General features: G+C 36.5%; 3 protein-coding genes across 3 annotated transcripts; all 3 read right to left on the minus strand.

The window, feature by feature from the left end:
- Positions 1-250: 250 nt before the first annotated feature.
- Positions 251-5,736, minus strand: LOC101891220 (angiotensin-converting enzyme). Its single transcript, XM_005179835.4, has 6 exons — positions 5,649-5,736; positions 2,052-2,619; positions 1,049-1,964; positions 791-913; positions 424-602; positions 251-367 (listed from the first exon to the last, which is right to left on the minus strand). The coding sequence occupies exons 1-6, from the start codon at positions 5,688-5,690 to the stop codon at positions 357-359; spliced, it is 1,839 nt and encodes a 612-aa protein (XP_005179892.1). The 5' UTR covers positions 5,691-5,736; the 3' UTR covers positions 251-356.
- Positions 5,737-5,858: 122 nt separating this feature from the next.
- Positions 5,859-8,343, minus strand: LOC101891047 (phenoloxidase 2-like). Its single transcript, NM_001309063.1, is given in 3 exon segments — positions 5,859-6,245; positions 6,311-6,546; positions 6,609-8,343. Coding segments are annotated over 3 exon segments (2,055 nt in total). The 5' UTR covers positions 8,215-8,343; the 3' UTR covers positions 5,859-6,032.
- Positions 8,344-13,266: 4,923 nt separating this feature from the next.
- Positions 13,267-21,190, minus strand: LOC101890876 (phenoloxidase 2). Its single transcript, XM_005179833.4, has 4 exons — positions 20,147-21,190; positions 17,580-18,201; positions 13,767-14,005; positions 13,267-13,690 (listed from the first exon to the last, which is right to left on the minus strand). The coding sequence occupies exons 1-4, from the start codon at positions 21,140-21,142 to the stop codon at positions 13,478-13,480; spliced, it is 2,070 nt and encodes a 689-aa protein (XP_005179890.1). The 5' UTR covers positions 21,143-21,190; the 3' UTR covers positions 13,267-13,477.
- Between the last annotated feature and the right edge of the window lie 3,340 nt (positions 21,191-24,530).

Raw genomic sequence — 24,530 nt, forward strand, 5'->3', positions numbered from 1 at the left:
TTTAAGTTCCTTCAAAATGGTGACCTGTCCGAACTTAGATGCTTTCTTACTTTTATAATTGAAATATGGGTTTTGGTTCGGTTCAAGTTTTTTGACAATTTTTTGGTTCATGGTTCAATTAAGAATTTTCTTTTTCTTCTTATGTAACATTGTTCAAGATTGATTACAAAATATTTATAATCTCTTTTTTACTTTCCGTAAATGGAGCCTTCTATAAATTCCTTATTTTTCCTAAAATTGTGAGGTGTATATTTTCAATAAAAAAAAAACATTTTTATTTTTTGCTATTGACATTAAAATGTTAATTACTGTCTAGTTTTATTATTTCGCTTGGATCTTCAGCTCCGCCCAAGGGCTTATAGAACTTCTGCAAATAAAATCCATTTTAATGACGAGTCTACTTTTCTGGCGCCCAATACTTACTTCGTCTTGTCTCATTCCAACCAGTTTTAATGTGATTGTTATTGTTGAAGTTTTTAAGCCAAGCTATAACGGGTTTGTAGTATTCCAATAGGGCAGCAGAACTTAAGGGAGATTTCTGTTTCGAAATTACAGATATGACGTCGTGCCAAGGTTTAGTGGATCCCATAGACATCATCGATCTAGAAGAAAATAATTGTAATTTTTTAGACGTGAAGGTTTCATAAATCGAAATCGGAAAAAGAAACTTTGAGAAATTCGTATTAAGTCGAACATGAAATAATATAAAATAAATTAAAAAAACATTAATATAAATTTAAGGCAAACTCTGTTAAAATTTTTCAAATTATCTGACCTAGCCTAAACGTACCTGATAACATCACCGACCGATTTGTTACCATAAAACTCACAATTGCTTAGGGGTTCCGGCTGATTTGCCCTCTGGCACAGCGCTGCATAGAATTGATAACCTAAAATTTCGGACATAAATTTTCTGCAAAAAATGTATTATTTGAAATTAATTGTTTAATTCATTTATTTATCATTATTTTTTATTTATTTATTTTATTTTATTTTTTTTTTATTTTTTTTTTTTTTTTTTTTTTTGATAATTGCAACACCCCCTTACTTGGTCTGATGGTTTGTCTCCATTTCATAGTAGAATTTATAGTGGAAATCTATGACATCTTCATCACGGTCGAGGGGTGGTTCAACTCCGACATAATCTTGCATCAACTTCCAATAGAGACGATTAGCACCCTCCATCGACAAATTGTTCTTGAGAAATTCATTCATAATTCGTATGTGAATATAATATACCGGAACATTCAAAATTGTGTGGATAGCCATGCGGAAGAGACGGTTCATTTGTGCCTTCTCAGTAAATTTGTAATCACTTGATATTCCCATAGTCTGTAGATGTTTGGGAGAACTTGCGGAGAGAATAATGGCCTCACCCACTGCATATTCCAGGCCATAGGAATCAAAGAAATATGATGGCAACGATTTCTTTTCCATGGCATAGTGCAGTCGACCCACATGACCATGCATTTGCATGAATTTCTTAAAATCTACTTTTTTGCAATAGCGCATACGAACTTTGGGTGTTAAATCGAAAATATGGCTATGACACTCGGAATCATCGCCATCACTGGCATTAATTTCATGAAGCCTCGATTTTATGAAGTCGTCTTCCAATGGAGAAAATCCTAGGGATTTATAAAACTCTTCAGCCTTATTTAGGAGATCTCGGCCATTGAAACCCTTTACAAGATCATTGTATGATGGTAAATCATTGTATGGAAAATATTCTTCAATAATACTGTTGCCCTTCCAGGCTTGAGCCAAAACTTGATGGAATAAATGTTCAGGTATGGGACCATTTACATCAGACATATCATGGCTATATTTCTTATTTAATTGCCAACGCACAAATGCATGCAGCTGCAAATAGGTTGGCTTCAACTCTTCCATAACTTTGTCCATTTCTTGCATGATATCCACATTTCTATAGTTGTTGTAATAAAAATCCATAACTGGAAGATCTGAAAAAATAAATCTTATTTATTTTCCAACAAACGCGTAGAAAGAGAGAGAGAGAGACAGAGAGCGTGCGAGTGCTGTATCCTTACCCAACAGCTTTGCTGCCGCGCCAATGGCATGCAGGACAATAACACAATTTATTTTGGCCCATATGGAATTACGTTTGCGCCACGTCTCCCAATAATATTTCAATTCCTTGCTATCGCTTGAAGTTTCAAAAATCCTTTCAATATCTGGATCGTATGCCAGGTGACTGGAATCACCTGTCATCACCATGCTCCCTGCCCCATAGGGTCTAATATCTTTATCCGTTGAAAGACTCTTAAGAGCGTTTAATGTTATCAGAGTCGATTCAAAATATTTATCTCCCAACACAAATAGTCCAGCAGTATAGCTTAGCTCATCAAGTGCTTCCCTTAACTCGGGATCTCGTATTTGAGTTATATTAAATTCTCTCGCTTCTTTGGAAATTTCCACCAATTCTTGGGCAATTGCTTTCGCCGTTGTTACTCTGTTGAATATTGTGACGTAATCTTCATTTTCTGTCGAGGCATACGTTTCGGCCGATATTTTGTCGTAGAGATTGAAATAACGAGCACTGGCTTGAGTTACAAATAGCTTGGCTTTCTGTTCATAATTGGACGCCGCCAGGCATAACTATTGGAAACCAAATATGGGGGATGAAATAATTCTAATTTAAAAAGTAAATTTTATAATTAAAGCTTTGATATGTTAAAAGGAATCCCTTTCCATGATATTGGTCAATTCTTACCGTAATTGTCTTCTGCTAGCCGAAAATTGTCCATATATTATTACCTCATCTCTCTATAACGGTACAGATATTTGTGTGGGATTGATAAACAATCTATCTATTCTATTGGGGTATATATTTTAAATTTTCCATTTTAAATCTTAACAAGTAGAAGAAGCTGTAAGTTCGGCCGGGCCGAACTTTGAATACCCTCCACCATTAGGAACAAATTTGGCAAGTCTCAAAAAATCCGTTAAAAATTCTGTTAAAATTTTAAAAAACCGAATGTAGCTGTTACATTAGGGTCTATACGACGACATCCACCTGCATAGGTAACTTTTGTCTTAAGCCATTACAATATTCAAATGCGAAACTCATCAAAATACCGAATATCGGAAGGTTGACCTGCACAGACAATTTTCTGTCATAGGCTGCAGTACTCATTTCGAACTTTGAAACAAGTCCGGTAATACTAAATATCGGGAGGTACCGTTTTATGGGGGCTATGCGAAGACAGACAATTTTCTGTCTTAGACTGTAGTAATCATTTCGAACTTCAAATACCAAATTTGAAACAATTCCGATGAATATTGTCGCCAAAATCATCAAAATTCCGAATATCGGGAGGTACCGTTATATGGGGGCTATACGAAAATCGGTACCAATACATTTAATTTTCAATGCTAACCATCTTAGACACAATACAAACTATTGTGCCAAATTTTTAAGTTCCGCGTCAAATAATGTGGATTGTATTGTGATTTCTACAGATAGACAGATTGACATCGTTAAATCTGCTTATAATTTTATGCTGCTCATGATTATACAGGATGAGATAAAAAAAAAACTGCAACAAACTCAAAGACAATATTTTTTACATTTTTTTTCTTATATTTCATTGAATGAAAGCAAAAAATGTCGGAAATAGAATCAAATTTTAGAATAAGTTTAGATTTGTTCGAGTTGGTCACCTTCGGCACGAATTATGGCCTTTCAACGGCAAATGAAACCATCACACACTGCCCAAATGTTGCTCTGCGGTATTTTGGCTCATTCCCGGAGAAGGGTTTGCTTGAGGTGATCGACACTTTGGTATTTTTTAGTACCAACCTTGCTTTCCAAAATACTCCGGACACAATAGTCCAATGGATTGGTATCCGGAAATTTTGATGGCCATTTTGCGCTAAAAATGAAGCGACTAACCTCATTTTGTAACCATTCTTGGGTGGCGCGTGCTAAATGCGATGGTGTTGAGTCTTGATTGCGTGCCCAAGTCTTTAATAGATCCTCCAGAATATTTTCACGATAATATTCGCCATTTATTCTGGTGCGACGGTCGATATGAGTTTAGATCTGTTCGAATTGGTCACCTTCGGCATGAATTATGGCCTTCAAACGGCCAATGAAACCGTCACACTCTGGCCGAATGTTGCTCTGTGGTATTTTGGCTCATTCACGGCGAAGCGCTTGCTTGAGGTGATCGACACTTTGGTATTTTTTAGTGCCAACTTTGCTTTCCAAAATACTCCAGACACAATAGTCCAATGGATTGGTATCCGGAAATTTTGGTGGCCATTGTGCGCTAAAAATGAAAGGAAAGAACCTCATTTTGTAATCATTCTTGGGTGGCGCGTGCTGAGTGCGATGGTGTTGAGTCTTGGTGGAATGTCCAATATCTGCGGCCAAAATGTTTGCGTGCCCAAGGCTTTAATAGATCCTCCAGAATATTTTCGCGATAATATTCGTCTTTTTCTGATGCGACGGTAGATTAATACGAGCGGAGAGCGACCACCTGCTGTAATGGCGGCCCACACCATCACCATGGTAGGCGATTGAGTTCTTGTGGCCAACCGAGGCTGACCTCTGGCAAGTTAACACGATCATTTTGTTTGTTTACAAACTGCTGGACAACGAATGTTTTCTCATCAGAGAAAACCAAATTCGGCAGTTCACCTTTTTCGGCCAAGCAAAGCAACCCTTTAGCTCTTTGAGTCGTTTTTCTTTCTGTTGCGGTGTAAGTTTTTGCACTTTTTACAATTTCAATGGCTTTACCCCGAGCTCATTTTTCAAAATTGCCGAATGGAATATTGCGATACGTTCAGCTAACGAGCCATTTTTCGGCTACTGCGACACGGGTTTCGATCAAGTCGCTTCTGTACTTTCACTTCCTTGATGTCGGGCTATGCTACCAGTTTCACGGTAACGAGCGATGATACGAAACACAAAACATTTATTCACATTTAAATGCTGAAGTGCTCTAACGATAGCCACATGTGGTTTTCCAGCCAAATATAAGGAAGTCACATTATCACGGTTGAATTTCATCACGAATAACTTTTTTTCTTGAAAATTCTTACCAAAATGCTTTTGCAAACTTGTAAACAATATAATGAACTGTCACTGGAACAATTTTAAAAGTTGTCGGATGAGTGGCTGTGAGATTACAGCAGTCTGAAATTGGTTGCAGTTTTTTCATCTTATCCTGTATATAGATTTGTCCACGTCCTTCTGACTTTCGAAATTGTGAAGGTTTGCGCCCCAATTTAAACCGAACCACCTTTTATTTGGTTCTACGGTTCCTCGGAAGATACTTGAGCTTTTAATTGAAAAACATGAAATTCTAGGACCTGGTGTTCTTATAGCTCGAATATAATATTACCTCCTGATTTTCGATATTTTGAAGATTTTGTCCCCCATTCCTAACCACTTCAGGAGGAATTTGATATTCTGGATTCTTATGTCCAGCAAATTTCTAAACTTCTTTCAAAAATATTTAATACAACATTTTAGGTATTTATAGGAAAGGCATATTTTTAAAATGTTTACTCAACCAAATTTAACGGGGCTTTAACATGTTATTTAGTTATTTTTTTTTTAGTTTTAGATCAAATAATAGCGTCTCAATTAAGTTTCACAATTTTATATTACAACCAACCTGCACGGCGAAAACGATCGACAACACTAGGAAAAATTTCATTTTATAAAGAAAAAACAACTCCTCAATCACCAAAAGTGTCACTGTTCTGAATGTGGTAAATACACTAAATGCTGAGAACACAAAGAAAAAAGTTACAGCCTAGTAATCTTTAACAGCTGACAATGAAATCTTATCATTTTATGATTAAAAAAAAATAATAATAAAACATTGCTATTTCCATTCATGGCTTTTATTTAATAATTTATGAAGTGCACTGAATAAGGTTAAATTATTGATTAAATATTAATTTTCGAAAACATATTTTCAGAATCACAATCACATTCGGTTTGTTGCACATGGTCGTCGTCGTTGTCATCATCATCGCTGCCGCCTGGAGAAAACTTATTGTCTCATTACAACTCTGTTGGCATCATGACGAATCGATACATCAACAATGCTCATGTTGGGTGTCAGGAATTGGACCAAACGATCAACACCTTGACGAGGCAAACGATCGAAGGGATAACCCATGGCGCGACGATCGGGATAGAGACGATCACGGACACCACAGTATGAGGCGGCATCACTGCAGGCACCGACCAGGGTTTGATCAACCTAAAACGATATATGAATTTAGTCATACGTCACTATTTCCCCAGGATCTTTATTCCAGTACTCACCCGATCATCTTCATAATTGGAGACCATGACAAACAGTTCACAACGCATGCCACCGGGCAAACCCTTTGGTATCAACATATGTTGAGGCCAGCCACAGCCGCAGAAATTGAATTCCAATTCTTCGGGGCTACCTTGGGCTGGGCGATTAACCTCCAAGTTGCGGAAGGTACGTTCAAATGGAATGGTAACACTGGAATCTGTTGAACGGCGGCGAATTGTGTTTTGGCCAGGATTCACTGTAACAAAACATATTAATTATTATTCCGACACTATAGTTGTTTCAAAAGTGGTTACTTACATTGCACAACAAACTTATCCAACTCCACCATCATCAGACGTTGATCGCGGAACAACCATGGCTGACCACGTTCATCGGTCTTGGGGGCTATGAAGATGCGTACGGTGCCAAAACGTTGGGCGCCACTGTCATTGTTGACATTAATGGTATAGGTGAAGGGTGTGTGTTGCAAATGAGTGAAACGGGCAAAGACATTACCGCGTGGCACGAAGTCCATGCCACGGGACAAATCAACATCCGATTGTTGCCAGAATGTGCTCAAAACATTGGGTTGACCACCCTCAGAGCTAACCTGGAGTCCAGATATGGATATACCATCATATTGCAATTGAGGCAAGGTGTAGGGTGTCAGACGGGTCTTGTGTTCTTGGAAAATATCATCAATATAGGCATGCCATCTGTAGAAGACAGGATCACGCATGGCAGTGGCTGAATCACCCATTACGCCGAATGACTCCAGATGGCGATGATCAGGATCGTGGGCATAGGAAATGAAGACATGACCCATGTTATGGAAATCACCATACACCGATTGATTGGGTGAAATGATGGAAGCTTCCAACATATTACCCAGAATATCAATACCACGACGTTCATCCAAAGGAATACGATTGCCGCTGGCATCGACCACAAATCCTTGATGGATGGCCTCGAAAATACGATCACGCCATCTTTCCAAGTCTGAAATGTCCAAATTGATTTGATCCAATTCACGATTCAAATCTTTGATGGAAGTATTATCGAAACGTGGTGGCCAAGCACGGCTGGCAACCAGTGAATCCATCTTGGGGAAATAACCTTCAGCAATGGGTTCACGGAAGTTGTTGAATCTAGTGACACGGGCCAAATTGTTGCTGAAACGTTCCATGTTGTAGCGGGCAATGACCTGTTGATGCATGTAATAGAAAAGTTCACCGCGACGATCCTTCTCGACAATACGGCGATCCCCAGCCTCGAAAGGATAAACCAAATGCCAATGCCAGTGATGAAGATTGATGCCCATATCCTCACGGAAATACCACAGACGATGTTCGGGATCCAAATCGGAAGCGGTATAGTCACGAGGAACTACAATTGGCATGCGAGATCCATCGGGCACGACTGTGGCTTCCTCTCTCACCTGACGGAAGACCTGGGAATCCACAAACTTATCGGGGAAATTCTGGGCAAACGAGGGCAAATCCAAACCCTTGGTATCTTCGCGATGCAACAAAGCCACCGAGAGGGCATAATTGAACAAATAGGGATTGACACGATCACGGGCATACACAGCAACACTGAGCAAATCATCAACGGTGCGCATGCCAACGAAAATGTCAATCAAGCGACCCGCAATGCGACGATGGCGTGGCACGAACAATGAGAATTGTTCATCACGACCCAAGGACATGGGAATACGTAAATCGGGCAGGGATATTTCTCTAACCGGTACACGTTGTTCAGCCTTTTCGCCGAAACGACTTTGGATTTCATTGCCCAAACGTTCGTAACGTTTTGTCAAGTACTTGTCGGGAACATCGAAGACCGTCGATGTTTTGCCCTTTTCCATGAAGACCGGTTCGGTGGGGCGGTCGAACAGCAACAGGAGATTCTTTTTGTCAGTCATGATTGTTTTTGATGGTTTCTTTTAGTTAGAAGATCAAAAAATTAACAAAACTTTTAAAACTCCAATGAATTTAGTAAATAATTTCCGAAATAGCGAACTGTTTTGCTGTTCTTCAGTGCAGGCACTGCTGACTTTTGGAACCAAGTGGCGGGTTTTTATACAAAAAATTGGGTGGATTATCTTTTTAATTTTGTATCCGCAACTACTAAATTTACGGAAACCTAAAATCTCGTGGTCAACTACCAAAAATTTTCACATTGCGGTCACACACGCATATCACCCAAATTTGTGCATTAGAATATTCGATAACATTTGGACAGAGGGAGTTTTAGTGATAATAACATTAAACAAATACAAATTTAATAACAGTTTCTAATGTGTGCAAGTTTTCGATGTGGATTGTATTGGTAGGAAATATCTTGATTCCATTTGGAAAAGCTACAGCAGCAGTGTAGGTTTTACTGAACATACCCCCATTTAAATATAGTTCCAATAGTTCTCCCGCCAGGCCAATTTCTCTTAGTTCATCATCAACAAATAAGTATTTGTATTAATACGCTTTATAGATAATCTTGGACAACTTTCATGTTAAAAAAAAAACTATTAAATGAATGGTTAAATATACATATACAAAACCAGTAAAGAAAGTCCTAAAGTCGGGTGGGGCCGACTTTTTGATACCCTACACCACTTTGCTAATTTAGTAGAGCTCCACATAACAATTAAAAGTTTTTATGGGAAAATTCAATCATACACGCTATGATTATAATCATAATTTAAAGTTGAATGGACTAAATATGCCGAAACATTTGTATCTTTTAATTCGGACTTGTATTGCCCATTTGGTGTACAATTAATTTGAAATCATATAAAGATATATATAGGAGCTATATCCGACCGATCTCGATAAAATTTGGCAAAGATATTTCTGAGCTGCATTTGATATATTTCTCTGAATATCGTTGTTACGGAGTGCATATTACGGCTGTGGGTAACAAATACTACAAATCGGATGAACAATATATATATATGGGAGCTATAGCTATATCGGAACCGATCTTCACCAAATTTGACATTCTAGCTTCTAGACAATGTCAAATTCCATACAATTTAGGCAAATATTAGACGTTTGGTGTACAATAAAAGTAAATCGGACGAAGTTACATATGGGAGCTATATCTAAATCTGAATTGATCTCGATAAACAATTGATTTGTTCAAAATTTCATCTCAAACGGATAATAAATGCGACCTGCATTTTGTTCACAAGTATACATGGACAAACGGACGCACGGAAGGAAAGACGGACTGATATGCATAAATCAACTCAGAAAGTGATTCTATGGAGATCCTCAAAAGTAACTATGGGTCTATCTCGTTTCCTTCTCCATTTTACAATTTGCACAAAGACATAATACCCTGACCACCTTGTGGTGTAGGGTATAAAAAGCAGCTTCTCCTCACCATTTGGAAGGAAATTAAAAAATTTCAAAAAAATTCCGGAAACTACCAGTTAAATAAAAACTGTTATATGGAGACTATACGATGACGTGGACCAGCCTACGAAATTTCTGATATAGTATCCATTTTAGCTGTAGTACCCATTACGAACTTTAAATACTAAATGTGAAACAATTCCGGTGAATAATGTTGCTGAAATCATCAAAATACCGAATATCGGGAGCTACCATTATATGGGAGCTATATGAAGACGTGGACTTGCACAGACAATTTTCTGTCATATGCTCTAGTACCAAATACGAACTTCAAATACAAAATTTGAAATAATTCCGGTTAATAATGTCGCTGAAATCATGCAAATACCGATTATCGGGTGTTACCGTTGGGGGCTATACGAAGACGTGGACCTGGATACACAAAATTTTGTCATAGGCTGTAGTACCCATTACGATCTTTAAATATGAAATTGAAATACTGTCGCTAAAATCATGAAAATACCGAATATCGGGAGTTACCGTTATATGGCGGCTATACCAAAACATGGACTGACATGGCCCTTTTACGAACTTAACCTGCTTACTGAAAAATTATGCATGTAAGAAAAACTTTAGCCTTCTATCTATATTCGTTCGAAAGATAGCGTGATTAAAAGAGACATACAGACGGACCAACAGACAGATAGACGGACATCGCTAAATCGTCTTAGAATTTTACGCTGATCCAGAATATATATATACTTTGTAGGGTCTATTATAAACATTTCGAGGAGTTACAAACGGGATGCCAAAGTTATAAAAAAATCGCATGCGATATAAAATATGAAAACAAGTAAAAAAGCTGTAAGTTCGGACGGGCCAAATAAGATCCGTTAAAAAGTCTTTTAAAATCTTAAAAATACCTCAAATGCAAAACTTGAATAAAAAAATTCGGTGAAAATCGTAGCTAAAATCATCAAAATATATTTGGGCTCTTCGTATAGCCCCAATATATTTTGATGATATACACAGACAATTTTCTGTCATATGTTGTAGAACTTTAAACTCCAAATACGAACTTCAAACTCCAAATTTGAAAAAATTTCGGTGAGTATTGTCGCTAAAATCATCAAAGTACCGAATATCGAGAGGTACCCTTATATGGGGGCTATATGAAGACATGGACCTGCACAGACAATTTTCTGTCATAGGCTGCAGTACGAACTTCAAATACCAAATTTATATTAACATCATTATTGGCATCTTTTTATGCGATTTTTTAGATTTTATCCTTTTATGCCAAGAGGGCATTCTGAATTGACAAAATTTGTCAAAATCGGACCAGCCATCCTTGAGATATAAGCATTCTAGCTTACATCCCTTTCCTTTGTACATACACATTGTACATATATATTTCGCTATGTAACTGTCAGAATTGACCTTTTCGTATATTTGTGATTTCGCCGGGATTAAAAATATTCTCGGTTTAATGGAAAATTCGACTTTTATTTAACACAAATGTTATGGTCTATTTCATCCAATAAATATTACCCGATGACCATCCAAATTGGAAGGCTTCTGTCCAGCCCTAAGCTCATGCTTACCTCCGCGTCGATTAGCCTATAATTACGACCTCTAGAGCAACTGCAAAATAAAGAATATATTTCGTAAAGGTATTTCTGAGCTGTATTTAAATTGTTTTCCCAAATATCGTCGTTACGGAGTTCATATTACGGCTGTAAGGAAAAATAAAATAAATCGGCTGAACAATATATGTAAGCTATGGCTTTATGTGATCCGGTTTTCACCAAATTTTACAAACTTGTTTTTATACCCTCCACCTTGGAAAGGAGGGTATATAAACTTTGTCATTCCGTTTGTAACATCCTTAAATATTCGTCGTAGACCTCATAAAGTATATATATTCATAATCAGCATAAAATTCTAAGTCGATTTAACGATGTCCGTTTGTCTGTCTGTCCGTCTGTCTGTCTGTTGAAATCACGATACAGCCCACATTATTTGACGTAGAGTGCCAAAATTTAGCAGAGCAATTGCCATTGTGTCTAGGATGGTTGGTATTGAAAATGAGATATATTGGTCCACGTTCTGGTATAGTCCCCATATAACGGTACCTCCTGATATTCGTATTTTGATGATTTATGCCACATTTTTTCACGGATTTGTCTGAAAATTGGTATTTGTAGGTCATAACGGGTCCCTGTACGTGTGGCAAAACATTGCATGTATAGGTCCACGTTTTGGTATAGCCCCCATATAAAGGTACCTCCCAATATTCGGTAATTTGATGATTTTTGACACATTTTTTCACGATTTTCTCTGAAAATTTGGTAGTTGTAGATCATAATGGGTCCCTGTTCGTGTGGCGAGTCATTGTAATTATAGGTCCACGTTTTGGTATAGCCCCCATATAACGGTACCTCCCGATATTCTGCAATTTTATGATTTTTAGCACATTTTTTCACGTATTTTTCTGAAAAATGGTATTTGTAGGTCATAATGGGTTCTAGCTCCGTTGGCGAAACCTTGTATGTGTACGTCCACGATTTGGTATAGCCCCCATATAACGATACCTCCCGATATTCGGCATTTTAATGGTTTTTGCAACAATTTTTCTAATGTTTCCTTTACCCTAAGGTGGAGGGTATTAAAAGTTTGGGCCGGCTGAACTTAATGTTCTTTTACTTGTTAAGCTTAATTTGGTCGTATGTGCCAAATTCTATCCTATTTAGACTAGTATTAGGCAATTGGTGCACAATAAAAGGCAAATCGGACGAAGACGTATATGGGAGCTATATCCAAATTTTGATCGATCGGGCAATAAATCCTGTTATTTGTTTGCAAAAATACATGGACAGACGAACGGCGTTGATGGCAGAAGGATTGACAAGGGATTGTGCATCCGTGGTGGTCAGCCTTAGTAAAGTTGGGGAATGGCTTCAAGCCCGGCTTTAATTTAGAATAGTTACAAATAAAACTTATATTTTTTTACATTTTTGGGAAGCGTTGCTCTTGTGTAATGCGTACTCATATTTTTTAATATTTATATTTTCTTTCTCAAAATACTGAGTTTTTCCTTAAATTTTTGAAAAAAATACTATTTTACTACAAGAACTGAAAATAATCACATATCTTAAAAATTAAAAAATAAATAAATAAAATAGCAATAATTGAAATTTAAACATTTATTCCAGAAATGAGTCGAGGTCCAAATAAAAAGCCATACCAACCATGGTATTATAAAAAGGCAAGGTAGAGCCACTAGCTGATTACAATTTTTTTCTAAGTGTGCCCGACTTCTGGTAATTGTGTGTATGTTAAATACATGTTGTTTTGAAAATTGGAAGACGCGCAATTACGAGACACGCATTAAAGCTATTCGCTGGTTTTGCCATGGAATTGAAAGATACAACTGTTTTCATCATATTTTCCAGACATTTCATTCATTTTCCCGTTGTTTAACTGATTTTAAAAATGAGGAAAAATATTGAATAAATGATGCAAATTTGTCAGGAGGTGGGCATAGCCTCAGGGCTGTATTTCTGTATTTTTACGAAGCTGATCTACTTCCTTATTGCACCATGATACCAACTATGTTTGATTGAATATTATATATTTGTTGTATGAATAATATATATTTATTACCATTAAGTTTTATATAAGATATATAAATTTATGAAGTGCGCGTTTCGATTGCTTAACTAAACTGAGAGTTTTGAACCTTCATTACAAACTAATACATAATCCAAATCATAAATCCTTTGAAGCAATTGCCATAAAATCCATCAACGTTCATCGATCATTCATTTACTGACGTTGCACAACGCGATTAGCATCGTGGCGAATAGAAACATCCACGATACTCATATTTGGTGTTAGGAAATTCGTTAAACGATCAGCCCCCTGGCGCGGCAAACGATCGAATGGGAAACCCATGGCACGACGATCGGGATATTTACGATCGCGCACGCCACAATAAGATGAGGCATCACTGCAGCTACCAACAAGATCTTGGTCGACCTAAATTAATAATAATAATAATAATTATTTAATTAATTAAAAAAATAATTACAAAATTTCGTATTTTGTTACATACCCGATCATCTTCATAGTTGGAAATCATAACAAATAGCTGACAGCGCAGTCCATCACCCGGCAATCCCTTGGGTATTAACATATGCGCCGGCCAACCGCAACCACAAAAATTGAATTCCAATTCCTCGGAGGTGTTGGCATTGGGTCGATTTGCATCCAAATTACGGAATGTTCTCTCAAACGGTATGGTAACATTGGACTCTTCCGAACGTCGTCGTATGGTATTTTGTCCGGGATTGACTAAAATTGAAAAAAGTAGTTTGTTTCCTTATTTAGTTTGGTTGTAGTCTACTTCAATATAATATAATTTTGTCTACAAGTTTATAGCCGTATTGATATAATGATCATGGAATCATTTAATTCAAACATGTATAGTTTTCTTCTGATAGAAAATAAGTTTTCATACCGATCAAGTCGTATTGGCATTTTACGCGTATTTCAAACTTGGAACATTGTAATATTTTCACCCAAATTAGAGCGAGTATGCAGATTTCCAACATGGTCCAATTTTTCAACTACTTCAGCTAACAATTTATAATATGTTATGAAAGGGACAACTTCTTAGAATTTAAATTTTTTACATCACATTACATATCGCTAAGGCAAAAATCAACACTCTTTTAAAAATTGGGCAGTACCTGATTTATCAAACTTTGTACATCCCCATAGATAAATGGAAATTAAAAGTAGTAAATTTTTGATCAATATTTAACAGAAACATCCTGTCCAATTACGTAAAATTTTTGGCAAAAAGTTTTCCAGGATTTCTCGATGAAAATAATTTTGAAGGATTTATTGTATTAAACCGTAAAATTTTTAAAAATGTTATTCAAGAATTTCCTGACCAAAAATCGCGAATTTTTTAAAAATAGAACAGCGTGGCTTGTTTGTTCGGGATACCGTAGTATTTTGTTGTTGCAAAATGGTCAGGCTTATCCCTTTATTGTTGTTTTTATAAAAACAACGTTTGTTTATTAGTGGAGAACGATGGTAATGTTTACCAGGGGGTAAGGCAGGGAATACCTAGATTTCGGAAAGAGCCACCAACCCTCATCAGTTCCCTTGTTTTTTAAAAATATTGTTAAGGACTTTCTTGCCAAGAATTGTGTTTTTTACAGGCCAGGTTGTTTTTTTAAATATTTCTGCAGAACAAACTGGCCAGGAATCGTTTTTAAATATTTTTAAGGACTTCTAGCCAAAGAATCGAGGATATTAAAAATTAATATAATCAAATTTAATTAAATTATTTTAATTTATTTCTAAATTCATATCTGAAGGATTTGCAGTCTATAAATAACGACTTCTAATATGTATCGTTAATAATTTAATAGTATTATAAAGGACTTTCTTTTCTTCAAGGATAATGCGTTTTTTAATTCTGAATCCATATGGAATAATAATAATAATCTTCAATAATAATCTTCTCGGAATTTCCTGATCGAAAATAGTGATTTTTTAAAAATCAAAATTTTTCTCTGACTTCCATGCCAAGAGTAGAGGTTTAAAACAACATGTCGAAGAAATTTTAACGAAAAAAAATAATTTTTTAAAAATATATTTTCAGGACTTCCTTTTTCAAGAATGTCCAGTTCAGGAATCATGGATTTATATAAAACATGTTTATGGGATTTCCAAGCTAGAAGTCATGTTTTTTTTTTTTTTTTTTGTAAATTTTTTTTCAAGGACTTCCTGCGAAGAATAGTTAATTGAACAATCATAGTTTTATACAAATATTTTTTAAGCAATCCCTTATCTTTTCTATGAATTTGTTTTATAGATTTCTTAGCTAACGATCATATTTTTGAAACATGTTCCAAGAACAAGATTCGTTTTGTTCTAATATGTTTCAAGTACTTCTGCCACCAACAATCGTTGACTTTTTTATATCCTCCACCATACATAGTATGGAGGGTATATTAAGTTCGTCATTTCGTTTGTAACTCATCGAAATAATAATTTAAGACCCAACAAAGCATGTATATTCTTGATCAGCGTAAAATTCTAAGACGATTTAGCCCTGTCCGACCGTCTGTCCGTCCATCCGTGTGTCCGTCTGTTGTAATCACGCTACAGTCAAAACGAATCAAAATAGGAAGCTAAAATTTTGCACAGATCTGTCTTTTGTCTGCAGGCAGGTCAAGTTCGAAGATGGACTATATTGGTCCACGATATCGTATAGCTGCCATATAACGGTACCCCACGATATTTGGTATTTTGATGATTTTAGCCAAAATTTTCAAAAGAGTTGTCTGAAATTCTACCCAAGGCGTTATTTGTGAGCACTTTACCCCCTGAAAAAGAATTGTCTATATAGGTCCACGATATCGTATAGCCCTCATATAACGGTACCTCCCGATATTCTGTATTTTGATGATTTTAGCCACAATGAAATTGTCTGAAATTCCACACAAGGAGTTGCCTGTGGGTATTTTACCCCCTGCAAGATAATTGTCTATAGTGGTTCACGATGTCGTATAGCCCCCATATAACGGTACCCCCGATATTCGGTATTTTGATGATTTTAACCACATTTCTCAATGGAATTGTCTGAAATTCCACACAAGAAGTTCATTGTGAGTTCTTTTCAGACGTAGATTTGTCTGCCCCCAGACGTAGATTTGCCTGTATAGGTTTACAATATTGTATATGACCCCAATATATCGGCACCTTACGATATTCGGTATTTTTACGATTTTTAATTTTTAATTTTAATGGATTTAATTTTTTTGAAAATTTCCTAATTCGTTCCAAATGGCAGTGGGTATTCAAAGTTCGGCCCGGCCGAACTTACTGCTTTTTTACTTGTTAATATTTTCCTGGCCAAAAATTCGTTAAATTCTTGCACTATTTTCCCAAGGACCTACTGATCACGAAATCATAAAAATACCGAATATCGGGAGTTATCGTGGGGTCTATACGAAGACGTGGACCTGTATGTCCAATTCTCATCAAAGGCCATTATGATATTTTTATGCTAAACAAACAATAATGTCGCTAAAATCATTAAAATACCCAATATCGGGAGGTACCGTTATATGGGGAATGTCGCTATAAACAACAAAAAAATAAAGACCTTCTTTTTAAAAGTGGTTGATAGTCAAGAATATTTTAAAAATTTTCTGACCGAAATTCGTGAATTTAGTTTTATAGATTTGCTGGTAAGAAAATTATGAATTTCCTTTTAAGAATATTATTTCGAAGACTCCATGACAGAATTGTAAGGATTTTTCAAAGGATTTTCTGGAAAATAGTGTGTTTAATGTTATTGAAAAACGTTCAGGCGACATATCGACTTTTATTTTAAATACATAGTATATTTTTCAATGTTTTTATAATACTCAGATTTGTAATTTTGTAATGAATTTCCAAATATTATAGAATATTAACAATTTACATGTTGTCATATACTGTAACTAGGCGTCAGGCATGAATCTAAAGAAACCAGAGGCAACGAGAGTTATTCCTAAAAATTTTCCCGCCAATACATATCAAACTTTAAATTTTAATCGCTAGCAAAATAAATTACCACAAAAGTGGTTTCTTTGTTTATAGCCCCAAAAGCTCTATCTAACATATCACAACCACAGCCAACGCATATAAACATTGGATTCTAGAAATTGTTAGGATAGGTTGAAAACCGTGACATGGCAACAATATAACATGATTACAATCTTTAAATGTACTAATGTGATATGTTTTATGTGCACTTGTTATTTACAATTGATGTTGGTATTTTGTTGTAAAACCAGCAATCATATCCTTTGATAGCGTTTGAAGATATGAAATTTTTTAATCTGTTATGATATTAACATACATGATGCCACAAATTTGTCCAGTTCCACCATCATCAGACGTTGTTCGTTAAACAACATTTGCTGGCCACGTTCATCAGTTTTGGGACCCAAAAATATACGCACCGTACCGAAACGTTGGGCGCCACTTGCATTCTTCACATTCAGTGTGTATGTAAACGGTGTGTGCTGTAGATGTGTAAACCTGGCAAAGACATTACCTCTTGGTACAAAATCCATACCACGTGATAGATCCAAATCGGTTTGTTGCCAAAATGTTGACAAAACGTTCGGTTGTCCACCATCACTTGCAACCTGTAAACCTTCGATGGTTATGCCATCGTATTGTAATTGTGGCAATGTGTAGGGTGGTAATTTACGTTTGTGCTCCTGAAAGATATCATCAATATTGGAATGCCATCTATAAAAGGCTGGATCACGCATTGCTGTTGCCGAATCACCCATGACGCCGAATGACTCTAAGTGTCTATGATCCGGATCATGGGCATAGGATATCAGAACATGGCCCATGTTATGCAAATCTCCATAGAGATTACGATTTGGTGATATTATCGATGATTCAAGCATATTTCCAAGAATATTTATGCCATCCTGTTCGGTAAGGCGTTGTTGGTTGCCACTTTCCTGGAAAAAAAGGTTTAATATATTTAATGGTAGAGTATAGGAAGACTTTTACTTTTTATAACCACAACCTATATATAGGTTGATATGGCCAAAATTTGCTTGATCGAAATAAGGATATTGTTCTTCTGTCCTGTTTGAAGTACGTTTCAGGATATTTGAAGTTGATCTAGCAATATTCGTGTGTCAGTCTTCTTTGTCAAAGTGTCATTTAACTCATAAAGGGATTATACTATTTGGTCCAAAAAATGCAAATCACAATATTTTTGTCAACATTTGGTTGAATTTGAGAGGGTCCACTCTCATCCCCCCCTATACCCCATAAGTCGTAAACATGACGAAAATCGTAAAAATTATATATCTCATAAGGAGTATCCAATTTGGTTCATATTTGGGAGTTGATAATATTTTCAGCAGGTTTCGTTTAGGTAAGATAATAATCGACAGTCCCTTCTGGTACCTTCTCATGAAAGGGTCAACATTTTTGAATTCTCTTTTTTTTTCTTATAAATTACGAAAAGATCCCCCCATATCACACTACATATTTATTTATATTAAAACCAAACATGGAGCGAAGATGGGCCATATAGGTCCTTTCCTTTTGATTACTCCTCACAAATTGACAAAATTGAAAAAAAAAAAAACCTATCATAAAAATCATAGGGAGTATGTGGTCTAGAACATCGTTATTTTTATATCAGGTTTGATTCAAGTGCGAAAATCGGCAACGTATTAAAAATCGGTCAACATTTATATCTTCGTCCGATTTGTCCAAAAACTCAAATAAGATGAAATTTGGCACATGCCACCAAACAGAGCCTAGAAGTAAGAATATTAAATATAGTGTAAATCGCCTCAGATATAACTAAAGTATTGTTCGTCCGATTTGTTATTTTTGCCCTTCACAGCCCTAATATAAACTCCATAACAACGATATTCGGAAAAAGATACAGCTCAAAAACAGCCAAATTTTATCAATATAGGTTCAGATTTAGTTATATCTTCAAAATATGTCTTTAACCGGTTTTAAGTTTATTGTGTACAAAATATCAACCCAAATTAAATTAATTATTGCGTAAGTGACTATATTCAAAATGTTTGTCAAATTTGAAAATCTGTTTAGATATAACTATTATCTGATTTTGTATTTAAGTAAAATGCCCAATAAAACAATGATATTTGGAACCAGCTATCAGAGACACCATAGAAATACCCCTGCTAAATTTTATAGAGATCGGTTCAGATTTCGATATTTCCAAATAGGATAGATTTTGGGAAAAAATCGATTAATATATATATATATATATATATATATATATATATATATATATATATATATATATATATATATATATATATCCGTCGGTTTGTTGTAATCACGCTACACTTCGAACGAATTCAGAAAGCAGGCTAAAAGTTTGAACACATGTGTAGGCAGGTTAAGTTTGTAAATGGGCCACGTCGGTCCTCGTTTTCGTATATCTCACATATTACGGTACCTCCCGATATTCAGTATTTGAAGTTTGGTATAAGTAGTACAGCCTATGACAAAAAAAGTGCTTATGCAGGCATTCGTATTCGTATAGCTCCATATGACCTCACCTCCCTTTATTGGGTACTTTGATGGTATTAGCGACATTATTCACCGGAATTGTATAAAAATTTCATATTTGAAGTTCAAAATCGGTACTACAGCCTACTTATACTGATCTCCTTCTTCGTTATCCGCCATATAACGGTTTTTATTTGGGCGGTATGTATGTAAGTATGCAATGAAAATACTAAAGACAAATATGGAAAAAGTCACTTTACATATGACTTTCACATCATGTGTCGACTAGTCTTAAGAGTACATAACATCAGACCAAACGATTGATACCTTCCAATTCCTTCATATTATACCCTGACACAACCTCTTCTTAAGAAAATAGTAAAAAAATCAACTTACATCCACAGCAAATCCCTTGTGAATCGCTTCCATAATTTGATTACGCCACCGCTCCAAATCATTTATATCAACATTAATCTGATCACTTTCACGATTCAAATCACTCAGCTTGATATTATTAAAACGGGGTGGCCATGATCTACTTGCCACCAGAGAATCCATTTTTGGGAAATATCCCTCAGAAATGGGTTCACGGAAATTATTAAATCTCGCAACACGTGGCAAATTATTACTAAATCGTTCCATGTTATAGCGGGCCATAATCTGTTCATGCATATAATAGAATAGTTCACCACGACGATCCTTGTCTACAATCGTACGATCACCGGCCTCAAACGGATACACCAAATGCCAGTGCCAATGATGTAAATTAATACCCATATCTTCACGGAAATACCATAGGCGATGCTCCGGATCCAGATCGGAGGCAGTATAATCCCGAGGCACAACAATGGGCATGCGTGATCCCTCCGGCACTACACTAGCCTCTTCCCGAGCCTGGCGAAATACCTTCGAATCCACATATTTCTCGGGAAACGATTGTGCAAATGAGGGTAAATCCAATCCCTTGGTGTCGGGACGATGTAACAGAGCCACTGACAAGGCGTAGTTAAATAAAAATGGATTAACACGATCACGAGCATACACGGCAACACTTTGCAAATCTTCAATGCTTCTCAAACCCACGAAGATATCAATTAAACGTCCGGCAATACGTCTATGACGTGGTATGAACAGAGAAAATTGTTCATCTCTAGCCAAGGACATGGGTATACGTAGATCGGGCAAGGTAATATCGCGCACCGGCACCCTTTGTTCGGCCCTTTCACCAAAACGACTTTGCACCTCGTTACCAATCGGACGATAACGATCGGTTAGAAATTTATCTGGAACATCGAATACCGTGGGTGTTTTGCCCTTTTCCATGAACACAGGTTCAGTGGGTTTGTCAAACAAAAGTAAAAGGTTTTTCTTGTCCGCCATTGATCGAGACATTTTCGCAAAAATAATATTCCGGTATAAAGTAAACTATAGATATTCCGCAATTGCACTGGTGTAATAAAATGCATTTTACATGGCTATTTATACTAAATGTTGAGCAAAATGTTTTACAAGTTTCTAGCGAAGTTTTATCATTTTCATGCGGTTGTCGGTTTTACAGGAGTGAATGCACTTTTGTAAAGGTGATAATTTTGCACACGTTTGCACATTTTTTTTAAATAAAAACTATGTTTGAACACATACATAGGTGGTTGACTACATGCGTAATTGGTGAATATACACTTTGGTATATGGTATTACATCTGTAATGCTTTGTCTGTAACAGGGTATAGAGGCTTTATGGTCCCATGGCCTCCTTTGATGCTCTATTTCGAATTACGTTCTGAGTCGAAATTTACATATCCACCCTACTACTACTTAGAATGGTGGAGAGTATAAAAAGTAAAAAAGCAAATAAGTTCTGCTCGACCGGACAATTTGGAAGAAACTAAAAAAATTGAAAAAAAGACGTGGACTTGCATAGACAATTTTACTTCATAGGTTGTATTACCCATTGCGAACTTTAAATACGAAATTTGAAAAAAATCCTATTAATAATGTCTCTAAAATCATCAAATTACCGAGTATCGGGAGGTATCGTTATATACACGATGAAGTGAATCTGGATATACAATCTTTCATAATAGGTTGAAATAGCCATTACGAATTTTAGATACGAAATTTGAAACAATTTCGGTGAATAATATCGCAAAAGCCACGAAAATGCCGAATATCGGGGGGTATCCTTACATGGGTGCTATATTAAAACGTGGATCTATGTAGACAATTCTCTTTCAGGGGTAAAGTACTTAGATGGAACTCCTTGTGTGGTTTTTAAAGACAATTTCATTGTGTGGATTTTAAGACAATGTCAATGCCGAATATCGGGGAGTACCATTATAGAGAGCCTATACGATACCCTAGACGTATATATACAATTTTCAATTAGGATGTAAGGTACAGACAAGGAACTCCTTGCGTCGATTTTCATACAGTTCCATTGAAAAATGTGGCTAAAATAACCAACATACCGAATATCGTGAGGTACAGTTATATGGTGGCTATGAGATATCGTGGACCTATATGGACAATTTTATTCCAGGGGATAAAGTACTCAAAGGAACGTCTTGTGCGGACTTTCAGATAATTCCATTGAAAAGCTTGGTTGAAATCATCAAAATACGGAATATATGGGATACCGTTATATTGGGGTTTAACGATATCTTCGACCTATATAGACAATTCTCTTATAGAGGATAAAGTACTTACAAGTACTTTCAGCCAATTCCATTGAAAAAGGGGCTAAATTTATCAGAATACCGAATATCGGGAGATACAGTCCATTTTCGAACTTGACTTGCCTGCAGACAGATCTGTGCAAAATTTTAGCACCTATCTTAATTCGTTTTGACTCTGGCGTGGTTACAGCAAACGGACGGAAGGATTATGCTGAGAAAGAATGTATGTATATACCATATTCGACGGACCCATCGATTGTTATGCGACTTGTGTCCGGTTGAGCGCCGTCTTGTTGAGACCAGAACTGCCTCATACGCTTTCGACGAATAATTGGCATCACAAATTTGGTCATCATGTCGCGATAACGCTCCTGATTGATGGTAATAGCATCAAGAAAAACGGCCCAATGACCGTTCTCGCACTAACGCCGCACCAAACTGTGACTTTTTCGTCATAAAGAGGCACTTCTTGAATCTCCACTGAAAAGTGGCGTAAAAACGGCAATTTTGTTTACTTACGGTACCATTCAATGTGAAATGGGCTTCATCGGACATGATAATTTTGTTCCAAAATTGCTCATCATCTTCGGCCAAATGTAAAATTTAAAAATCTGTTTGGACTGACGCTTCAAACGCGGTATGTAATTAAGCGATGTGACATCTCTGTCGAAAGTTATGGCGTTGCCAGATGGGTCCGTCGAATATGGGCAAGCCTGTACAGGGTGAGATGAAAAAAGTGCAACCAACTTCAGACTGCTGTCATTTCTAAGCCACTCGTCCGACAGCTGTTAAAATTATTCCAGTGACAGCTCATTAATATGTTTACAAGCCTACAAAAGTATTTTGATGAGAATTTTCCAGAAAAAAAGTTATTCGCGTTGGAATTCAAGCGCGATAATGTGATTTCTTTATATTTGGCTGGAAAGTCGTTACCGTGATACTGGAAGCGTAGCCCAACGCCAAGGAAGTGGACGGAAGAAAACAGCAACATCAGCAGAAAATGTTCGAAAAGTAAAGAAGTGACTTGATCGAAACCCGCGCGCTGTGGCTAAAAAATGGCTCGTGTGCTGAGCATATCTCAATATTCCATTCGGCAAATATTGAAAACATTAGCTCGGGGTAAAGCCATTAAAACTCCAAAAAGTGAAAGAACTTACACCGCAACAGAAAGAAAATAGACTCAAAAGAGCTGGAGAATTGCTTCGCTTGGTCGAAAGTGGTGAACTGTCGAATTTGGTCTTTTCCGATGAGAAAACATTCGTTATCCAGGAGTTTGTAAACAAACAAAATGATCGTGTTTACTTGACAAAGAGGTCAGCTAAAAATGTGCACCTTCGGTTGTCCACCAGAATTTAAGCGCCGGCCATGGTGATGGTATGGGCCGCCATAACAGCCGAAGGTCGCTCTCCGTTCGTATAAATCGACTGTATCATCAGAATAAATGCCGAATATTAACGCGAAAATAATCTGGAAGATCTATTAAAGCCTTGGGAACGCAAACAATTTGGCCGCAGACCTTGGGCATTCCAACTCAGCACGCGCCACCCAAGAATGGTTACAAAATGAGGTTTCTCGCTTCATTTTCAGCTTTGGACTATTGTGTCTGGAGTATTTTGAAAAGCAAGGTTCGCACTTAAAAATATCAAAGTGTCGACCACCTCAAGCAAGCGCTTCGCCGGGAATGCATGTGACGGTTTCGTTGGGCGTTTAAAGGCATAAATCGTTCCCAAGGTGACCAAATTTTAACTTTTTCTGAAATTTGATCCTTTTTCCGACATTTTTTGTGTTCATTCAATAAAATTAAAAAAAAAGTAAAAATATGGCGTTTGGCTTTTTTGCAGTTTTTTTTATCTCATCCTGTGTAAAGAAATCACACTATCACGCTTGAATTCTATCATGAATAATTTTTCTTCTCGAAAATTCTCACTAGAATGCTTTTGTACGCTTGTAAACAATATAATGAGCTGTCATTGGAATAATTTTAACAGCTGTCGGACGAGTGGCTTGGAAATGACAGCAGTCTGAATTTGGTTGCAGTTTTTTCATCTCACCCTGTATGTAGACAATTTTCTTTCAGGAAGTAAAATACAAGGAAATTCTTGTGC

This window comes from Musca domestica, unplaced genomic scaffold (genome assembly GCF_030504385.1).
Source record: "Musca domestica strain aabys unplaced genomic scaffold, Musca_domestica.polishedcontigs.V.1.1 16, whole genome shotgun sequence".
NCBI classification, from domain to species: Eukaryota; Metazoa; Arthropoda; class Insecta; order Diptera; family Muscidae; genus Musca; species Musca domestica.